This window comes from Lichenostomus cassidix, chromosome 14 (genome assembly GCF_008360975.1).
Source record: "Lichenostomus cassidix isolate B80296 chromosome 14, HeHo_3.0, whole genome shotgun sequence".
Taxonomy (NCBI): domain Eukaryota; kingdom Metazoa; phylum Chordata; class Aves; order Passeriformes; family Meliphagidae; genus Lichenostomus; species Lichenostomus cassidix.
The window spans coordinates 3,540,759-3,559,335 of record NC_139495.1 but is presented as its reverse complement, the minus strand read 5'-3'; the positions used below and the strand labels follow the sequence as shown (position 1 = coordinate 3,559,335).

General features: G+C 45.8%; 1 protein-coding gene across 1 annotated transcript in view; it reads left to right on the top strand.

Moving 5' to 3' along the window:
• The first annotated feature begins 9,010 nt into the window (after positions 1-9,010).
• The window catches only part of FOXK1 (forkhead box K1), a 56,032-nt gene continuing 46,465 nt past the window's right edge, over positions 9,011-18,577 (top strand). Inside the window, exon 1 of the mRNA XM_085074523.1 lies at positions 9,011-9,455. Within this exon, the coding sequence (XP_084930649.1) occupies positions 9,073-9,455 (383 nt within the window). The 5' untranslated portion in view covers positions 9,011-9,072. The remainder of the gene's footprint in view (positions 9,456-18,577) is intronic.

Here is an 18,577-nt window from a genome sequence, read left to right as displayed (position 1 = left end):
ATACCCTCTCTTTTTCATCTGAGACTCCAGCACAGGCTCGCTACGCCCACTTAAGGCTCCTTTCAGCTCCCAACGTGCCTTCGGGTTGCCTAGCAATCCTAACAATATTTTATGAGGCCTTATTCCAGAGGCACATTTTGCTAATGCTGAATTTTCGATAGAAGCTCCAGGAGAAGCACGGAGGAAGCCTGAGACAGTATCACTCCAATTTTTTACAGCCAGGATGCAAGGGGGCGAAAAATAAAATCCCAAATTATCATGCTGGGCGTTTAGCAAATAAGGTCTGGCATGGGAGCCTGGGAGCCAGAGCTGCCAGGGGTGCTCCCTGTGCCATGGGCAGCACAAATGTGCATCTGTGGCTGTGCCCGAGCTCCAAGCAGGCACATCCCAAAGGGAATTCATGCTGGCAGCCAGCGTGCCTGCTGCAGGCTTCTGAGCAAACCTCTGATGGGATAAAATGGTGAGGGGAAACAGCTTCTGGGTGAATGGGGCAGAAAGGATTCTGCACAAGCAGCATCCTAGTGCCTCCATCACCTGGGATTGTGTCCCAGGGTGAGTGATGCTGGGAATTAAATGGGCTGAAGGGACATGGGGCTCCAGGATGGCTTGGAGAAGCTGGAGGAAGTTAAGACCCCCTGGTATTCACCCAATTTCCACTCTGAGCTACACAGGTGGTAAAGGTACAAAAATCCATAAATATGTTTCAAATCACATTCCTGTGGTTTTTCCCTCTCTAGCCCCAAGCAAATGCACAATCCAGCATCATGAGCCTTTGGGGTTAGAAGCAACATGTCAGAGTCAGCTCTACTGAAGGCTACAAAGTTCCTATTTTTATCTTTTAGTTTGGCTAATGCAAACTTTGCCCATAGCCCAAACTTTCTATAAATTACATTTAATGGTTGGGGGTATTAAATCCTACCTTTAGAAAGGAAAATAACATCCTTAATCTCATCAAAGATTACTCCATAATAGTGATCTCCTGTTAACATAAACTGAATTCGATTCAACCATTAAGTTCTCACATGATTATTATTTTGTTGATGAAGAATGACCTTCGGTCAAATTCAGCAACAGTTTCATTTCTGTAAAACATGTATTTATAAGAAGAAAATCAATAGACATGTTTCCATGTCTTCCTATTTCTCTCTCTCTTTTTGGAGAGGTTTTAATTTTTTTCAATTTTCAGGGTGCACAGGTGGATTTTTTTTAAGCAGGTAGACATGTCCTCTCCTGTTGGTAAAGCAAGTTCATCAGCATGAGGGAACTGGTGAGTGAAAAGTGCTCCAAACTGGAGTGAGACACATCTCATTGATTCTTTTCACTGGCCAAGCTGAAGGACAAGTAAATTGGATTTTCAAAATCTTTTCACTTTTAATACAGTATGGTATTATTAGTAATGTGAGTAAGTAAAACTGTTTATAGCAGATGTTTTTCTAAAGGTGACAGTGTGCCCTGAAAGTGACGCCTGATGGTTGTAAATCCAGGGTTTCCCAGCACTTCCAGCAAATGTCCTTATGGCACTAACATACCTAATAAATGCAACCAACCAGAAAGGGGAGCTCAGAATGGGAAAAGTAGAGAGTTTCACACTCAATCCAGGATTTTACTGGGAACCATCATTAGTGCTGGGAATATAAACAAAGGTTGGGTTTGCTCAGTGCTTTAGAGGTGTCTGCAGAAGAGCAGGATATTTTTAAGAGAGTCCCTCCTGCAGCATCTGCTCCCTGCTGAGAGGCTCCAGTGATCCCAAAAGATGCTCAGGTCCCACTGAAAGCAATTATGGTTTACAAGTGCCTTTGCTAGTCCCTACTTCAAGGACAACCTGTCGACAGCCAAAGCCAAGAATAGATCACAGCAACTCCAATTTCCTCTGCTGGGATGCTGCGCAGAGGCTGAAGTCCAGGGCTGTTCCCACATGGATCCCTGGACACCTTGGTTGTGTCTGCGTGGGGGCACTGGACTCCTCCCCTCTGCCCTTGGTCCCCTGTCTCTTTGAGAAGAAACAGAACCACAAGAACACCAACCACATCATTCCTTTAGCTCTAATCCATCCAAGAGAGTGTTCACTGTGTCCATGCATCCCTGGGATGCTCCAGCAAGGAGCCTTGACAGGGTGAGAAAGGCTGGATTAAGACATTTTTCTTATTTTCCTGGCACGGCTTGTCCCTGTGGGGCTTTTTTCCCATTTGGAAAGGGAATTTTTGGTATCAAGCAGGTTAATAGGTGATAGCTGATTAAAAGAGAAAAGGAGGCTGTTTGTTTCGGGGTGGGGGGAATTTGTCAAAGAAACACCTGAATGCAGCCATTTCCAAAGGCTGGGATCATGCAGAGTCCAGGCTGCTGGGTCATGGCATAGAGGTGACATCACAAAGAGGCCATTTACACACACAACATGCTGGATTTGGAACCAGTTCCAGACTGCCCTGACTTTCCCTGTATGGTTTATGCCTATGAAAATAGAGGAAGGATGTTGGGATCAGGCGTGACCACTGTGGTTTTGGCAGCACATTGCTCTGGCTGCATCTCATGATAGATACATCATCACAGATGTGGATCACGATAACATACTTGGGACAGCAAACACACACATGCTGCACTTTTTAAAAAATGTTTTGAAAAAATGCAGGGCAAATTCTGTAGCTTTTCTGTCTCCTCTTGCTTCTCAGGCAGGTTGTAAAGCAAGATATTTAAGATCAACTGCTTCCAACCTTCCAGACAATGCATGGAGATTGTTTTCAGCAGTGACAGGCACTATATGCTGCAGTGCCTCATAAAAGTCCAAAACCATATTCCTTTTGGGCTGAAATGCTTCGTGTTTGGTATCAGATTTTATACTTACTGGTTCAGTTGTTTTCAGCTGTTGAAAAGTATGTGTTCTTTTCCTCTGTTCACATCTATGGATGGTGAGAAAATGAGATCATTCAGAAAGAACTAAAGCAAATAATTCAGACCTGGCTTGTGTTGTGCATTTCACCCTGGTCCAAGTTTCAAGCCAAAATGGAAGTTAAGTTAGCTAAGCGGATTTAAAGCTCAAAGCACACAGACCAGTGTAAATTGTATGAATTATTTTAACTACAACACATGAAATGGTATTGCTTTTGTAAAAGTATCTTGACAACAAATAGTCTTGCTCAAGGCCTTCAAAACTGGGGTATCATACATCAGAGAGACACTGGCTTGGATTCTACAAAAGCGACAGCATTTCTGCATGGGGAATGAGCAGATCATATAATATCCTAGGGAATGGCAGAGTCTGGGCATCAGATGTTCCTAGGTCCTTACTGTATTTCAGAGAGCTTGCTGTGAAAATATATTCTTGATAAGTGTGATTCAAAAAAAAATATCTCTGAAGCCTAAATAAGCTGTGATAGAAACATTTCGAGCATGCTGGAGTTTACAGTAAACAGGATCACAGCTGATTTAAAAATGAAAAAATTTCATTACCATAGAAAGCACAATCTCTGCAGGCTGTGCTGCTCTTGGGAGGGAGCTAACAGACACAGCATCTCATTTAGCCCTATCTCTGCAGGCACCAAGGCTGGTGCTCAGCACCCAGCACAGGGCACACAGCACCTTGCAGGAGGCAGCCCTGATGAGCAGGATTTGAGTGCTGCCCCTTTGCATTATGTCCCAATGTTTGCCTGCCTTTTTCTCTCTCTGATCCTGCTCCCTTCACCTGAGCAACCTATTGGCATTAGGAAGAAAAATTGGGCGTTTGTATCCTTTGTGAGCTTTCGGGACTGTGAGTGCTCCCACCATATTTCTGACTCACTAGTGCTGTTTTCTCCAACCTTCTGAAGAAGAAAGAATTCCTCTATCAGTGGATCACCTCCTCCACAGGCCAAGCCTTTCTTATCAGCCCATTTGGATTAAAAGCTGGCTCAGAGCTGCTGTGAAAGATTTGTAAAGTTGTTCTGACCAAGGAGAGGTATTTATGGGTGTCACAGATGGGATTAGGGTGCTGTGCTCCCTCAGTGCCAGGTCACATCCTCAGTGCCACTGCAAGTCTTGCATGTGTTCCCCCAGTCCGAGATCCATGCCATGGATGCATTTTTGGCAGGCAGGGACGTTTATATGGTTGTCCCAGATCAGGCACGAGGGTCATCACTGAGAGACGTAAGGATCAATTTCAAAAGCACAAACCCTGCAACAGAATTGAGAAAACAGGTAGAAATTCCACAGGAGGCTGAGTTAGACACCATGCAAGTGTGTGTGTCAGCCAGATACTATGATGTGCCTGAATATATTTCAAAACAATGAATTTTATTTAACTTCTTGCAGCTGCTTGGTTAAGAAGAAAATCCTACCAGATATATATATATATATAAGTGCAAACCCCTTTTTGTTCCGGTGTCACATCATGGTGATTTCCCTGAGACACAAAGCAGAATTAAAACCCACCCAGCTGGAGAGAGAAGTGAGGCTGCTCCCGAGCTCAGGTGTGCTGGGAAGAGCAGCTCCACACATACAGGGCACATTGCTCATCACTGACGCTGCTTCAAATCAGTTTGGACAAAAGCCACAACAGCATTTAGAACCTATTTGATAGCTGAGGGAAGGGAAAGGAAAAAGTGTTGCAGACAGACGGGCTGGAATTTGAGGGAACACTGCCCTCTTCTTTTGTATTTTATCAAAGTGCTCTTGTGATGCAGGCGCTGAAGTCTCTGCTTGCTTGCTAATGATGCACACTTACATCAGTGGAAGCCTTATCGCCATTAACCCCATTAGACTGGCACCATGCTCGGGAGAAATGCTGGACTGGGCTGGCACAAAGACAGCAGACTGTCTTTTCCTTAGAGTAATTGCTTTCCTTCACTCTTCTCCTCCTCCTTCCCAGGTCAGGGCTGTGCACATTAAGCTGCCTTTCATTGTGAGCATCAATGTGTTGTGCGGCTGCTGGGTAAACACATCAAGTGGCTCACGCCCCGTGTGCAGCTCTCATCATTCCTTTCTGTCGAAGCTGCTTTTCAATGATGCTTTGGTCTGGGGGCAGAACAGATTTCCTGCAGTGTTGAAGCCGGGCAGGTTCTTTGCGGAACTGGGGCTTGATAAATATGTATTCAGTCTCACTCATCAGAACAGTGAGCAACAGCCGTATAGAAATGCTACAGAAATGCAGCATTTCACTTGTAGAAACTCAGTGTTTCTTAGCAGATGCAATCCAGCAGGTAAATGCAGAAACGTGCCCTTTTATCATTGTTTTTGCAAGATTTGTGTTTGCCCAGTGCGGTGGTATCTGGGTGACCATAACAACCCATTACATTCATTTACCCACAACTGATAGCATGAAACAGATTCTTGCTGCATTGAGACAGTCAGCGATGACACACAGCCAAACAAATATTTGACAAAGGACAGTTGGTTTTCACACCACTCTCTGAGTAACCCTGACTCCATCCCAGCTATTTTCTGCTCTCACAGCTGCTTTGTTTGAATGTTTGATTTCTCCTCCCGGTTCAGGTTGTCCTGTTGCACAGAGAGGTGAGGCAGGGCAGCATCTCAAAACGGCTGAAGGAGTCTCTTCAAAGTGCCATGAGGGATTATTTCTGCATGTTGGTGTCACACCACAGTAGTGCCTGAGCACAGTTCAAACTGGAGCAGGACAGTTTGGATGGGCAGGGATGGCCAAGGTGCCATTCCCACATCCATATCTCGGGGGGGACAAGGACTGTGCTTGGCTCCCCACAGCTCTTGAAACCTGGTTGGCATCTCCTGGCCATCCGAATATTTTGGTAGGCAACTCAGAGTCAGGAAGTTTGGCCACATCTGCTGACACAACCATCTAAAACCCTGCTGAGGAAAAGGAACCACAAAGGAAAAGTCAGTCCAGCCATGCAGGATGAGATACATTTAATTCAAACAATCTTGAGTGCGTTTACATCAGGCATTTACACCGGGGCAGCCGGCTTGACTTTGAGCAGGATTAGCTGACTGGAGGAGCACAAAGCATTCCAGTGGCTGAAGCAGCCTTGGTTTGATGCTGTTGCAGGGCAGATTAGAGCTGAGCAGAGTGTTGGAGGCTGCAAGCAGAGCCCTCTGTTAGAAGCTTAGGGAAAGGATGCCGCAGGCAGACGAGCTGCTGAGACACGGTGCTAAGCACAACCCACCAGGCAGCTCAGAGGAATCCTGTTTCTGTACACCACTTGATCACATTGTGCATGAAGCTGGGGTTTATCTCAGCAGTGGTGCTGGCTTAAGCAGCAAATGCCACTCAGAAGAAATTTCCAAGTAGAAAGGAAAAGACATGTTAGAAAAAAAATCTCATCAATTGGTGTGGCGGGAGTGTCCCAGTGGCTGCAGAATGACCATGACCCATGTGGACATGCCCACTGACATCACCAGTTCCACAGCCCTGGAGCACTGATGCCACACCAGCTCTGCCCCAAGCAGTTGGGAAGCCTTTGAGCAGGGCGAGGATCTTTGCAGCCAGCCTCACGTGTCAGCCCTGAGGTTATTCCCTGACTGGAGCTGCAGAAATCTGTAGCCTGTATCCAGTGTGGGAGCAGCAACAGGACCCAGCCCTGCAGTGACACGTCTCTTGGCCCCACATCAGACAGCCACATGGGTTAAAGGGTTTGCCTGCACCTCCTGTGTTTGGAACCAGGGCCCCTCTCCTGCCCATGTGGGGTTGGCTCAAACCCTGACCCAGCCTGCCCGTGATGTGTTTTCCCAGGCAGCCCTAGAAACAGTTACTGACAACATCTGGTAACAGCCTCACCCTATTTCTGGTCCTTTCGGGGCCCTCCTGGTCAAATGACACAATTTGGGATTTTAGAAAAGCTTTAGACAGGACTAAAACCTCTGCTGCTGCTTTCTCTTTTTTTTTCCTTTTTTTTTGACAGGTCAGGCTGCTCTGATACAAGGTCTCACCCTGCCTGCTGCCACTCACCTGCCTACCAGCTTGGGTCCATTTTTAAGCTCACACCCATCCAGGTGTGACTAAAGACTTGAGCTAGCTCTCCTGTCAGCCAGCATGTGGCTCTGGCTCTGCCTGATGGCCACATTTTGCCTTCTGGCCACAAGCATTTAATGATGCTGAGCAGTTTGGGGAAGGAAAGAAGCTCAGGCAGACACCTCAGACCTCAGCTCAGACCAGCTCCCTCCTCCCCATACACCACCTGGGGATGCCTTTCCTCCCTCTCCTGCAACCTTTTTCTGCACCCAGCTCGGCTGAGTCTCGCTGCAGAGCTGACACTGTGCAGAGGAAGTGGGATTGGTGTTTTGTTAGACGGCACTTTTCTCTCTTCCTCCCGGTTGGTATTGAACTGCAGAGGCAAAGAGCACTTACTGAAGACGGTGTCTCGGGTGAGATGTCTAACGCAGGTCCCGACTGCTCAGCAGTCATTAAACATCTCAGGGAAGATGTTCCAGGAAGAGGGATGTTAACCTTGTGGTCCTGGACCGATTCCAGCTCGTTTAATTACAGTTTTCATCGCTGAAATTTGCTCTGCACTTTTGACCAGTTATGGGATTTTTTTTTCCCCATCTCCTCGAAGCTGTTGAGCAGCCTTGCTATGAGCTGACACATTCCCCACACAAGCTGAAGCAATACAAAACTACAGCTGCTCCCTCTCCCAAGATTCTCAAATTCATTGTGTTTTCTGATCACTTAACAATTCAGGATTCTGCAAAGTATCACCAGCTCATTCTGTTTGTTTAATCCGGATATATGTATATTTGGATATGTATGTATAGCACAGACTATATATGAACCAAATATATGCTGTTATGGCAAAGAACATGACCTTTATCATTAATATAAATACAGACAGAAATAGAATATATAACCACACAGAAATATAAAAAGCAATTTGAATAAATACTGTAACGCAAGCTAAACAACCGACACAGTCTCTTATAATGAAAAACTGTATGACTATAAAGCTATATAAAAACACTGTATGACTATATACATTCATATATGAGTGTGTATGTGTGTGTATATATATATATATATATACACATATATATAAAAACTCCATAGAAGTGCATTAAGGTGTTTTAAGGCTCACACCTTTGTGTATGTGGGATGAATGTCCCCCTTCATCAAGCCTTGGCAAACAGTCCAGGGTTATTAAGAAAGCATTCAAGGCCAGGTTGGAGCACCCTGGTCTAGTGGAAGGTGTCAGCCATGGCACAGGCGTGGAACTGGATGAGTTTCATTGTCTCTTCCAAGCCAAAATTCCGTGATTCCATGGAGAGGCACCGAAAGGCCACTGAACAAGGCTCATGAGAGAGATCAGAGCCCAGCCAGAGGATGGATGTGTCCCCAGCCCACAGAAAGCCTGGAGCAGCTTGGTTTGGGCTTGGGGCATCTCTCCAGCACAGGGAGCTGTTTGTGAGGTGATTCAGACAGGGACTCTGTTAGGAACTGCAGTGATAGGGCAAGGAGTAATGCGCACAAATTGAAAGAGAGGAAATTTATGTGAAGTATTAGGAAGAAATCCTTCCCTGTGAGGTGGGGAGGCCCTGGCACAGTTGCCCAGAGAAGCTGTGGCTGCCCCTGGATCCCTGGAAGTGTCCAAGGCCAGGCTGGACAGGGCTTGGAGCAACCTGGGATGGTAGAAGGTGTCCCTGCCCAATGGAAGCGGGATGGAACGGGATGATCTTTAAAGTCCCTTCCAACCCACACCAGTCCGTGATTCCATGGAGAGGCAGCAAAAGGCCGCTGCACCGAGCCCGTGTCAGTGACCAGAACCGGTGGAGCTGCCCGTGCCCACAGCAAGCCCGCTGCCCCGAGGGGGCCGATCGATCAGCGGGGGCTGTTTGCGCGGCGACTGGCCGCGGGGCAGCGCGGAGCGGTTTAACCGCCGGGAGCGCCGGGCCGCCGCCGCTCCCTCACACCTGCCCGCGCCGCTGCGCTGCCCGCCCTGGCCCGCAGGCGGCGCCGCGCGGCCGCCGTTGCCGCCCCCGCCCCGCGCCCCGGACCGCGGCGGGGCGGCCGCGCCCGGCGGAGCTGCCGGGGGAGGCGGCGGCCGGCGCGGCTCCCGCCCCGCCCCGCGTGCCCGCCATCCCCGCCCCGCCGGCCCCGCCCCGGAGGCCGGCACGCTGGCTCGCTCGCTGCCGGGGAACATGGCCGAAGTCGGGGAGGACAGTAGCGGGGCGCGGGCTCTGCTGGCGCTGCGCTCGGCGCCCTGCAGCCCCGCCGCCGCGCCCCCTCCCGGACCGCCGCCCCCGGCCGCGCCGCCCGCCGCCTGCGCCGGGCCGGTGCTGGCGCGGCTGCAGGGCCGCGAGTTCGAGTTCCTCATGCGGCAGCCGGCCGTCACCATAGGCCGCAACTCCTCGCAGGGCTCGGTGGACGTCAACATGGGGCACTCCAGCTTCATCTCGCGGCGGCACCTGCAGCTCAGCTTCCAGGAGCCGCACTTCTACCTGCGCTGCCTCGGCAAGAACGGCGTCTTCGTGGACGGCGCCTTCCAGCGGCGCGGCGGCCCGGCCCTGCAGCTCCCGCCGCAGTGAGTGCTGGCCGGGGGCGGCGGTGGGGCCCGCTCCGCAGGGCAGAACGGCCCTGGGGGCGGAGAGGGACCCTCTGTCCCAGGGAGGGACGTGGGGCTGGGCGGAGCGGGTGCCTCTTCGAGGAGGGGACGGTGAGAGGTCGCTCGCCCCACCGGGCATGCTGTGAGGTGCCTGTGTGCCGTGCAGGGGATGGGGGTCTGCCAGGAGAAGGGCCTGAGGGGATGGTGAGGGGCCACAGCTGGTGGAGGAAACAGAGATCAAGAATCCCCCTGTCCGCCAAGGGTCTGAGGGGTCTTCTTCTGACTCTGCAGAAGGTGGAGGGCTTGAGAGAGGTCACAGCTGCTAACAGGGCTGCGAGGGTTCCCGCTGCTCACAGAGAGCCTGAGTGGACAGTGAGGGTCTCCTCTGTTGAAGTTGGTCACAGCGAGTGAGAACACTCAGCTGGTGGAGGGCCTGAGGTGGCAGAGAGGGACATGTGCCTGGTGAGGAGCTCAGCGTCAACAAGGAATGTCCTCACCTTCCCGGCCTTGCTGCCATCCATGGCTGAGAAAGGGGATGATGTTCATTGGGACTGGGGCTGCTCCCTCTGAGGGAACCATGTCGGGGATAAAAATAATAAGTGTGAGCCCCTCGCTGCAGGGTGTCCCCCATGGTCATCATCCTTCATGCCTGTCTGCAGCCTCACTGATGTTCAAGTGGTGGCCCTTAAGGGTTTCATAAAGACAGAGAAGAAAGAAGGACTCTCAGTGGGCTAAAACTTGCTACACCCAGGACTTGTCTTCCTTGGAAAAGATCTAGTGGAAAAAGTTGGAAACCACTTTGCCAGAGTGCTTACTTAAGGGTTGGCAAGTTAGGTGTTGTTCCTGGTGTCTCTCTAAAGCAACAGAAAAAAGAAGGAGTCAGTTCAGGCTGGGAGTGATGCTGCTCACCAGGACAGCAGGTGCCCAGGGTGCAGAAGGGTTTGCTGTGCTAGCAGGGAGGTGGTTGTCTGTGCTCTGTTAAATTCTCTTGCAGAAAGAAGAACCAGGTTGGCGTTAGTCTATTTCTTCCTCTGAAAACATTGTTTATGTTTGCTGAGCACTGTCTAGCGACTGCGGTGCTTCACCCCAGGGCAGCAGCGTGGTAGTGGTGGGTGATGTAATTCCTGTGTGCATCTCCTCAAATCCTACCAGACAGACTGTGCCTAATGCCATCTCCGAGTGGGAATGCGCTGTAAAGGCAGGAGATTGGGGGTTTGTTGTTTGTATAAAACATCTGTTTTCATCTGTCACGTTTTGGCTTTGGTACTGTTTACCTCCAGCACCAGGGTCCTGGAGTTATCCCTCTCTCGCCAGCCTGTCGCTCAGGGGAGGGTTTTTTAATTACTCATTTCCTCTGCAGGCTGCTTCATTTTGTACTTTGTAATTTACTTATAGCTCCCTAGCTGCTCACTCTCTGAGGCGTTTTGGTTTGCAACGTGTTTCATTTTCTGAAAGAGATGTCCTTTAGTGTCTGTTTAATTAATCTGGCTTTGTAAAACAAGACTACCCGAAGCCCAGGGCACTTCTGTTGTCATTCCCTCTGGCTCTGATGTCTGTGCAAGCTCTCTCCTCCCTGTCATTCTGTTTCTTCACTTGGTTAATCATAAGCGTTGTGATAGAAAACTATGTCAAGCAGCAACTTTGTGGGTTATTCATCTCCCCTTTGCTCCTGACTCCTGGAGTGGGAATGGCAACTTTCCTTCTGCATCGCTTTAAAGGGAGGAGTTTAATGTACACTTATGAACTCTACACAATAAGGCATCCTCTTAGCTTGGCTGCTGTTAGAGCTACATAAATAAACTTGGTGCTCCTCCCTTTCTGACTTCCAGAGTAGGAAAATGTTTTGCATCAATCTAAAGGAATTTGCCCCCTTGCTTCTAACAGGTAAACAACTCTTTACTGGCTAGTCAAGGGTTTGTAACCCAGACCAGTAAAAAGAAAATCCTGTTGAAGCTGGGTGTACACAGTCTTGATTGAGGCTTGAAACTGTCTGCTGTTATCTCCACTCTTGAAAAATCAGACAATTCCCTCCCAGTCACACTCTCCACACGCACACACAAAAATCTTCTCTCCCCAGTAAACATAAAATGCCATTTCTTTTCTGTAGAGAAGCCTGTCTGCTCACTGCCAGCTGATGTTGTCAGAAGGAGGACAAAGTGAGGACAGGTTGTAGTACACAGACTTTACAGTACCATCCACAATGTTTTCTGCATGTTATGGTAACACTCCTGCCCTGTTTGATACAGCCACACCTCTGTGTACCAGCAGAATGTACCGTTGATGTTAAACTTCAGGAATTAATGGTCATTCCATTCAATGTTTTAGAGGGAGGTCCTTGTGATGTGAGGTGCTCTTGCTGGTAATATTCTAAGATCCAGTTGTTTGAATGATTGTCCTCCCTTTTCCCCCCCCACACCTCTAAAGGATGGCAGAAATGTGCAAAGTTTTATTTTTTCTGGACCACTGCAGTCACTGCTGCTGTTACATTACAAGCAAAGGAAATGCTTCTGCATCATGAGATCATGAATGCAAGCAGAGGGTTCCAGGAAAAAGTGTCTTTCAGTTGTAGTTCATACTCTTGGTTAAAAAATAGATTCTGAGCTCATAGATTCTGTTTCTGAGGTTCCTTCTCACTTCACCATTTCTGTATAAAACTTCTCTTTTCTAAGTTTTTGAAGTTTAGAATTAATTATTCCTGAAACGTACAGAGAGTCTTGTCAGGAGGGGTGGGGAAGGGAGGAAAGAGAGGGAGTTTGAGACCTCTCTTCAAGGCTGTAGGTACCTCCTGTCTCAACAGCCCTACTCAAAATCAAGGGTCTTTGAAAATCTTTGTATCACTTTCTGCATCAACACAAGGGTGTGTAGATTATCTGATGCAACCAGGATTTTACTGCTGGGCAGGAGTATCATATTCCACAGCTGTGTTGTTACGGGAGGTTGTATTTCACAGATGTGATGACATAACTATATAGTATAATTAAACAATAATAACCAAGGAAGAGGACATTTCCTAGAGGTTAATGACAGTTAGGAACAAAGTGGGTGGAAGAGTGGAGGGCCTATGGTACAGCTGAAGATCCTTAATCAGTTTAATTAATAAGTGCCACACTACAGCAGCCATAACAACTATAAATCAAGATGAAATGATGGAAGTACTTACATCAAAAGTAAGTGCTTCAAATCCAATTAAGGATTGCTAGAATCTCTTTTTATAGATTGTGATGCTTTTTAGCTGTGCTGGTGGGAGCTGGAAATCTGTAGATAAATATCTGGGTGTTTTTCTATAAGAAAGAAAGGAACTCAAAACTACCGGGAGGATATGCACTAGATTTTAAAAACTATTGATACCAGTAAAAGTGTAAGATAGAGCAGGAGCCATTAACTGGAGTACTTTTTCCTGTTGAAGACAGTAATTTCTTCAAATTTATAGTGTATTCAGGTGTTTACAGGATCGGGTTAATGATGAATTAATAACTTTTTCTTTGTTGTCTTCAAAATTGACTAGGTTTTTAAAATAATTTGCAATAACAAGTTAGACACTAACAGTAACTAAAATAAGCATTTGTTTAGTTATTTATTTATTTTGTTCCCTAGAACAGAAGGAACTGTAACAGTTGAAAGTTAAACTTGCTAACCTGAATTTTAAGTAGCTATGAGTCAGGTCTTCAAATGCTCCCAAATACAAAAGTTCTATTGACTAAAACCTGCAAATGTTGCTTGAGCATAGCCTGATAATAGCACTTGAGCTTTTTGAACTGTGAGCTCAATAGATTGGAAAATGATGCTTGTCTGGGAATGTTTCATGGGGTATTTGCTTATTGCTTCTGTGACCATTTAGAATTTTTGCAGTAGCGTAATTAATGGAGCCTGAAGTTGGTGTTTTCTAGTGTAAATGGATTCTTTCAGTATGAGGTTTCTAAGCATAAAAACAAGTTTTTAAACCTGTAGTTCTTTCAGCATTTAGAAAATAAATGGAGGAGCTTTTTTAGTTTGAGGATAAATACAAGGGGAGTAAATACATCAATGTATGAAATAAAATTAAAACACAGAGTTAAAAAAAATATTATGTATATAAGCCCCATTATAAATTGAAAACTTACCATGCATGTCAAGTTTTATTAAGAGCGTGCTGCTTTATTTATAATGGGATTTTTCTGTGTGCTCAATAAACTTGACAAAAATAAATAGTCCAATACTCCGACCACACACCAAGGTGCTGATCCTGCAGAATTTTCCACGTGCATTAATCTTTCTATATTGTGAGTACACAAGTTCCTTTCAGTGTTTGGCTAGTGGGCTTTAGAAACCAGAAAATGGAGAGTTACATCCAGTTTCTAAGGGACGTGGTTGCACAGTCTGTTAGCCAGAAACTCGAGGCACTAATTCAAGTTTTACAAAAAATGCCATCTTCTAGCGAAATGGAGATGTGCACAATGCTCTGCAGTGTTTTGGTGACCTCACCAAGCACTCGAGCTCCATTCTTGTGGTTGGAGCGATGCCATCCCGGTGGGTAGAGGGAGGGTGTCCTCACATCTGGGGCGAGCTGCACACCCTGTGTGCACACCAAGGAAACGCTCTGACCACATAAACACCATTGCAGAACTAGTTGTTTCTGAAATGCTGCATATGTATGTTGTCTCTGGTAGCTCCTCGGGTAGTTTTGCTTCTTAAATACTGCATTATCTGCATTTGCAACTATTTTTTTTTTGTTCTTTGTTTGAAATATGTTGTGTGCTGTGCTACAACTTGTGGATGGTGGTTTTATTCTTGCTAGAAACCCTTTAAAGATTTGCTTTTTTGTGCTTCGTCTTGTATTTTTTATGCTCTTAGTTAATTTCAAAGACTGTCTTTGAGAACAGGTTTTTTTTGTTGCACAGCAAGATGTGATAAAGGATTACTTGATTTTAATTATGGAATTCCTGTCAAGTAATAATTTTTGGCTAAGCAGCTCAATTTGTCATGAGTTATATTAAACGTTTAAGGAAAAGTTTCTCTCATGTGAAACTGCTGCTCAATTTGTTGATTCAAAAATAGCTGTGGTGTAAGTCAAGTGAATATAAACTAAGGTTATGCAAAACTCAGTGTTATGTCCTTATGGATTCTTTTAAACCAGGCTTGGTTCAGCTTAGCTGATGTGTTGATTATGAAAAGATTAATCTGACAAGAAAATGCTACTCTTGTCTTGTACAGTTTGGTGTGGAGTCTCAGCTATAAAGTCATAAATGTGGATTCAAGTTGTGCTGGTGTAACTTCTTTGTGCTGGCAAACTCTTAATCAGGGCATGTATCCTTAGGTGACTGTGGGATCCTTCCTGTGGGCACTGTTGTGTTTTCATATAAATCCAGAGGATGAATGTGTGTGAAAATTTTTGCTTTTATGAAAATGGGGAATAAAAATGATGAAATCCGTAGTAATTCATATCTTAATTGTTTTGGTGCCAGCTGCGTGAGCGTGCTCACTGTAGAGCATCTGTCCTGGTAACAAATCAAAATAATGCTGTTTGCTTTTTTTTTTTTAACCCCCCTCCTCTCCAGCAAACGTGATAGGCAGCCTTGCACTGAATAACTGAAAGCATAAATGACAACCAGATTAATGTGCTTGTTGTCTTTGTAAGCAAGCTCCCAGTAACTGCTCTGCTGGCCATTTGTTGTCAGAGCTGTTCTGTGCGACGCCAGATTCTCATGCTTGGTGTTGCAGTTTCCTGGAGGAGTAGATGTGGCAACAGGATGTTGGTAGAGAACAGGAAACTGCTTGAATTTGCCACTTATGCCATGCAAATAAAGGCTTATTGCTGGCCCAGGTGTGGTAATTAATGTCTGTTATTGAGAGGAGTTCGTGCAGCGATGGCAGAGTGCGGAGCCAGCGAGTGTTTGGGGCTGCTCTGTGACAGCCTGGGGTGACAAAGTGGACACAGGCTGGTGAGGTGCTTGTTAAACCACTCAGGGAGCTGACAGTTTGCTCCAGCTGGCTTTCCTATTCCGGGGGGTCTCTGCTAGCACTCGGCTCCGTATCAGCTGCTCTGGCATGTGGTGATTTACTTTGAGTTCCTTCTAGCTCAGTGTCTGAGCAGTGTCTGGATGTTCTGCCATCAGAGCCGAGGGGCTCTGCAACCAGAAATGCTTCACCTCACTGCTGGTTAGATGTGGATGAGACAGCTTTCCTTTCCACTCCCAAGTGGAAATGTGGTTTAAAAAAGAAAAATCATGTGCTTTTGAGCTGGTGATGTTAATGAAAAGGGAGAAAAATTCTCATTTGCTTTTAGTACAGATTCTTTCTTTTCCTTTTCCTTAATAGCCATCCAGAGCACAGAGGCTTCTCTCACATGTAGCCATGCCCAGCACCAGCTTTGTTTTATTATCTTTAGTTCAGTCCCTGTGCATCCAGGAGTTTCTTGAGTCATGACTAGGATATCTACTTTAGAGAAAGAAAAGTGTGGAAGTGAAATGTGCTGTAAAGCTTAGTCCACAGTGTATTGGGTGGTGAAGGTCTTTGTTCTCTTACAGTTGCATATGTTTTGCAGCAAATGCCCTAGAAGTCCCCTGAGCTTGTGCTGTGTTTTCTGACAGGTAAGCTTAGGTTAAAATGTTGTTTTATGCATCTGAAATGGCTGATGGGCCCTGATGAAACAGACTGCAAGACTGAAACCAAGGAAAACGTGGAGCTGAAGGTCTGGGTGTCATTTTGCAGTAATTTTTTTTTTTTATTTTGGACAAATCTGTGAGATGAAAAAGATGAAGCGCTTTTTTTTTTTTTGTCTTCTGAATATGGGCTATGAAAAGACATCTTGATGTACTTCCAGACATGGTTAATCGACTAATTGTGAGTACAAATTATTGTCTGGTCTTAATGCATTCACTTCAGTCAATAATTCAGTATTAATCACTGAACAGTTTTTTCAAGTATTTATAAGTCTCCCTATTTCAGTTGACTGCAGACTCCTCATAAAAGCAGATTGATGAGATGCTTATAGAGCAGATGAATTTCTCCCTGAAGTAAATGTGAGTGAAAATTTCCATCCAATTGTATATTCGTTTCCATAGTGCAAATACAGTTCTATTAATGTCTATTCACTCTTGTCCACAAATGTTTTTTGCTAGTAATTCACATCTTTGGTTTCTTCAGAACAGCTCAGTAAATGCATGTGTGCATTCCTTCTGCATGGCACTTAATTTTTATGAAATACATATTTTATTGGACAGTAAAACATTTAAGTATCTTAATGGCCTAATTAATACTCTGTATCCACTTCTGTCATGTGTATTTTGCTCTTCGTTATCCTTCTGCTCCTTTTTTCATGTCCTCGTGCATTTTTTATCATAAAAATTTCAAGCAGTCTTGAGAGAGCAGTCTATTACAAGGCTGCTCTTTGAATATTCAGCAACTCTAAGATTTGATTGATAGTCCCTTCCCTCCCATCCTGTCTATTTTTAGTAATTTAAAAGCGAGTTTAATTTCTTGGGTTGTCGTTTGTTGTGTATGCGCAATTTACTTTGGTGGTTTTCCTCCCTCCTTTAAATGTGCCAGATATGTAATTTTCATGTTCTTTGAGGACATCTTGACAGTTGGGGAGAAATAATGTGGAAGTTAATTGGGAGCTCTGCCTTAGCTGAAGGAGCAAAGATGGACAGTCTTTGTCTGATTCTGTTAATATATGCTGTGTGATTAGGATAGGAGGAGAAGTGGAAGGAAGCTTCAAGCACATTGTTACCACTTATTATCCTGCTCCCAGACTCTTCTAGCATAAGAGCCTGTTTTCATGTACAAGTACAATCCACTCCATCTTTTAGAAGAGAATGAAGAGACAAAAAGCCTTGCAGAGGTGGTGTAAGCACCGTGGAAAAGGATGTCCCTCCCTTTCTCTCTGAAATACAACATTGGAGCTGTACCCCTTTTTTCTGCTTCGTGCCACTTCAAGGAGAGCCTTGGGAAATCTTCCCACACAAACTCTTTTAATCTTCTATCTCCCTTCAGGCCACATACAGAAGCCATCAACAGTTTGTCTAAGCAGGACTGGACTCCCTGCAGAGCCAGTTTGTGCACTTGCTGAAGGAATTGTTCTTGAGCAACTTCAGGCCTTTCCTCTCTCGAGGGCATAAGAACTCTGGACTCTTACACATTCGGAATCCTGATTGCGTGGGAGGAGAAAAGGACTAGACACAGAAAGCAAATTTTGTTTCTACCTGATGGGTAGACCAAAAATGATTTTGCTTTTCATATTCAGTTTGAGGCGTAGCCCAAACCAGCAAGGGTAGGCTCTCGGTGTGGGAGATGTGCCAACTGCTATTTATTTATTGATCTTGTTCCTTTTTTGAATTGTCTGATGGCTGGCGTAACGTGGTGCTGGTGGCTGCCTGCCCACCGTGCGTAAAGGGGTGTTGGCTGTCAACAAGCCTGGCAATTGGGTGGCTTTGCCTCCTTCTGCCTTGTCCATTCAGCTGGATAATTACTATAGCTCTTCTTTTCCCATGTCTCCCTCAGACACCGTCTAATGAGACAAGATAATGAAATTGTTTTAGTCCTGGGAAGACCTGCAAAGGAACTGAAAGGCTGGCACATGCTTTGCTGCTAATGCCTTTATGGAACCTTGAGGCAAGCACTGAAGTTTTCTTCAGGCGTAGGAATTCTTGCGAGAAAATTCCTGATTGTTAGTGGTTCAATGAAAGGATTGCTATCATTTTTTTGTGTGTATTTTGTGTAAACAAGGCGTATGCAAACTGGCTGTTGAAAATAGGCACAATCAAGCAGTTTAGACTTGCACATCATCTGTTTACAATTGTGCGTCCCAGAGCGGCGCTCACTGCAAACAGCCACGGCATGAAGTTGGGAAACAAGGTTGTTTTAGTGGATATTGATTCTGAATCTGAGGTCTCTGGTCACCAAGTGGGTGCATCCTCTTCTCCAAAAGGCTACAGTGTCTTCTCAATTTCCTCCTGCTTTGCTCTCCATTGCAAGAATGAGAGTTCCTACCAAAAAAGCCTGTAGCAGAGAAGGCCAGAATTCTGTTCCCCAAAAAGCTGATACTGCAAACTATGAAGTTCATATAAATTTTCCAGGTAATGTACATCCATTAAAGTAAAATGTTTCCCTAATTCTGTATTTTC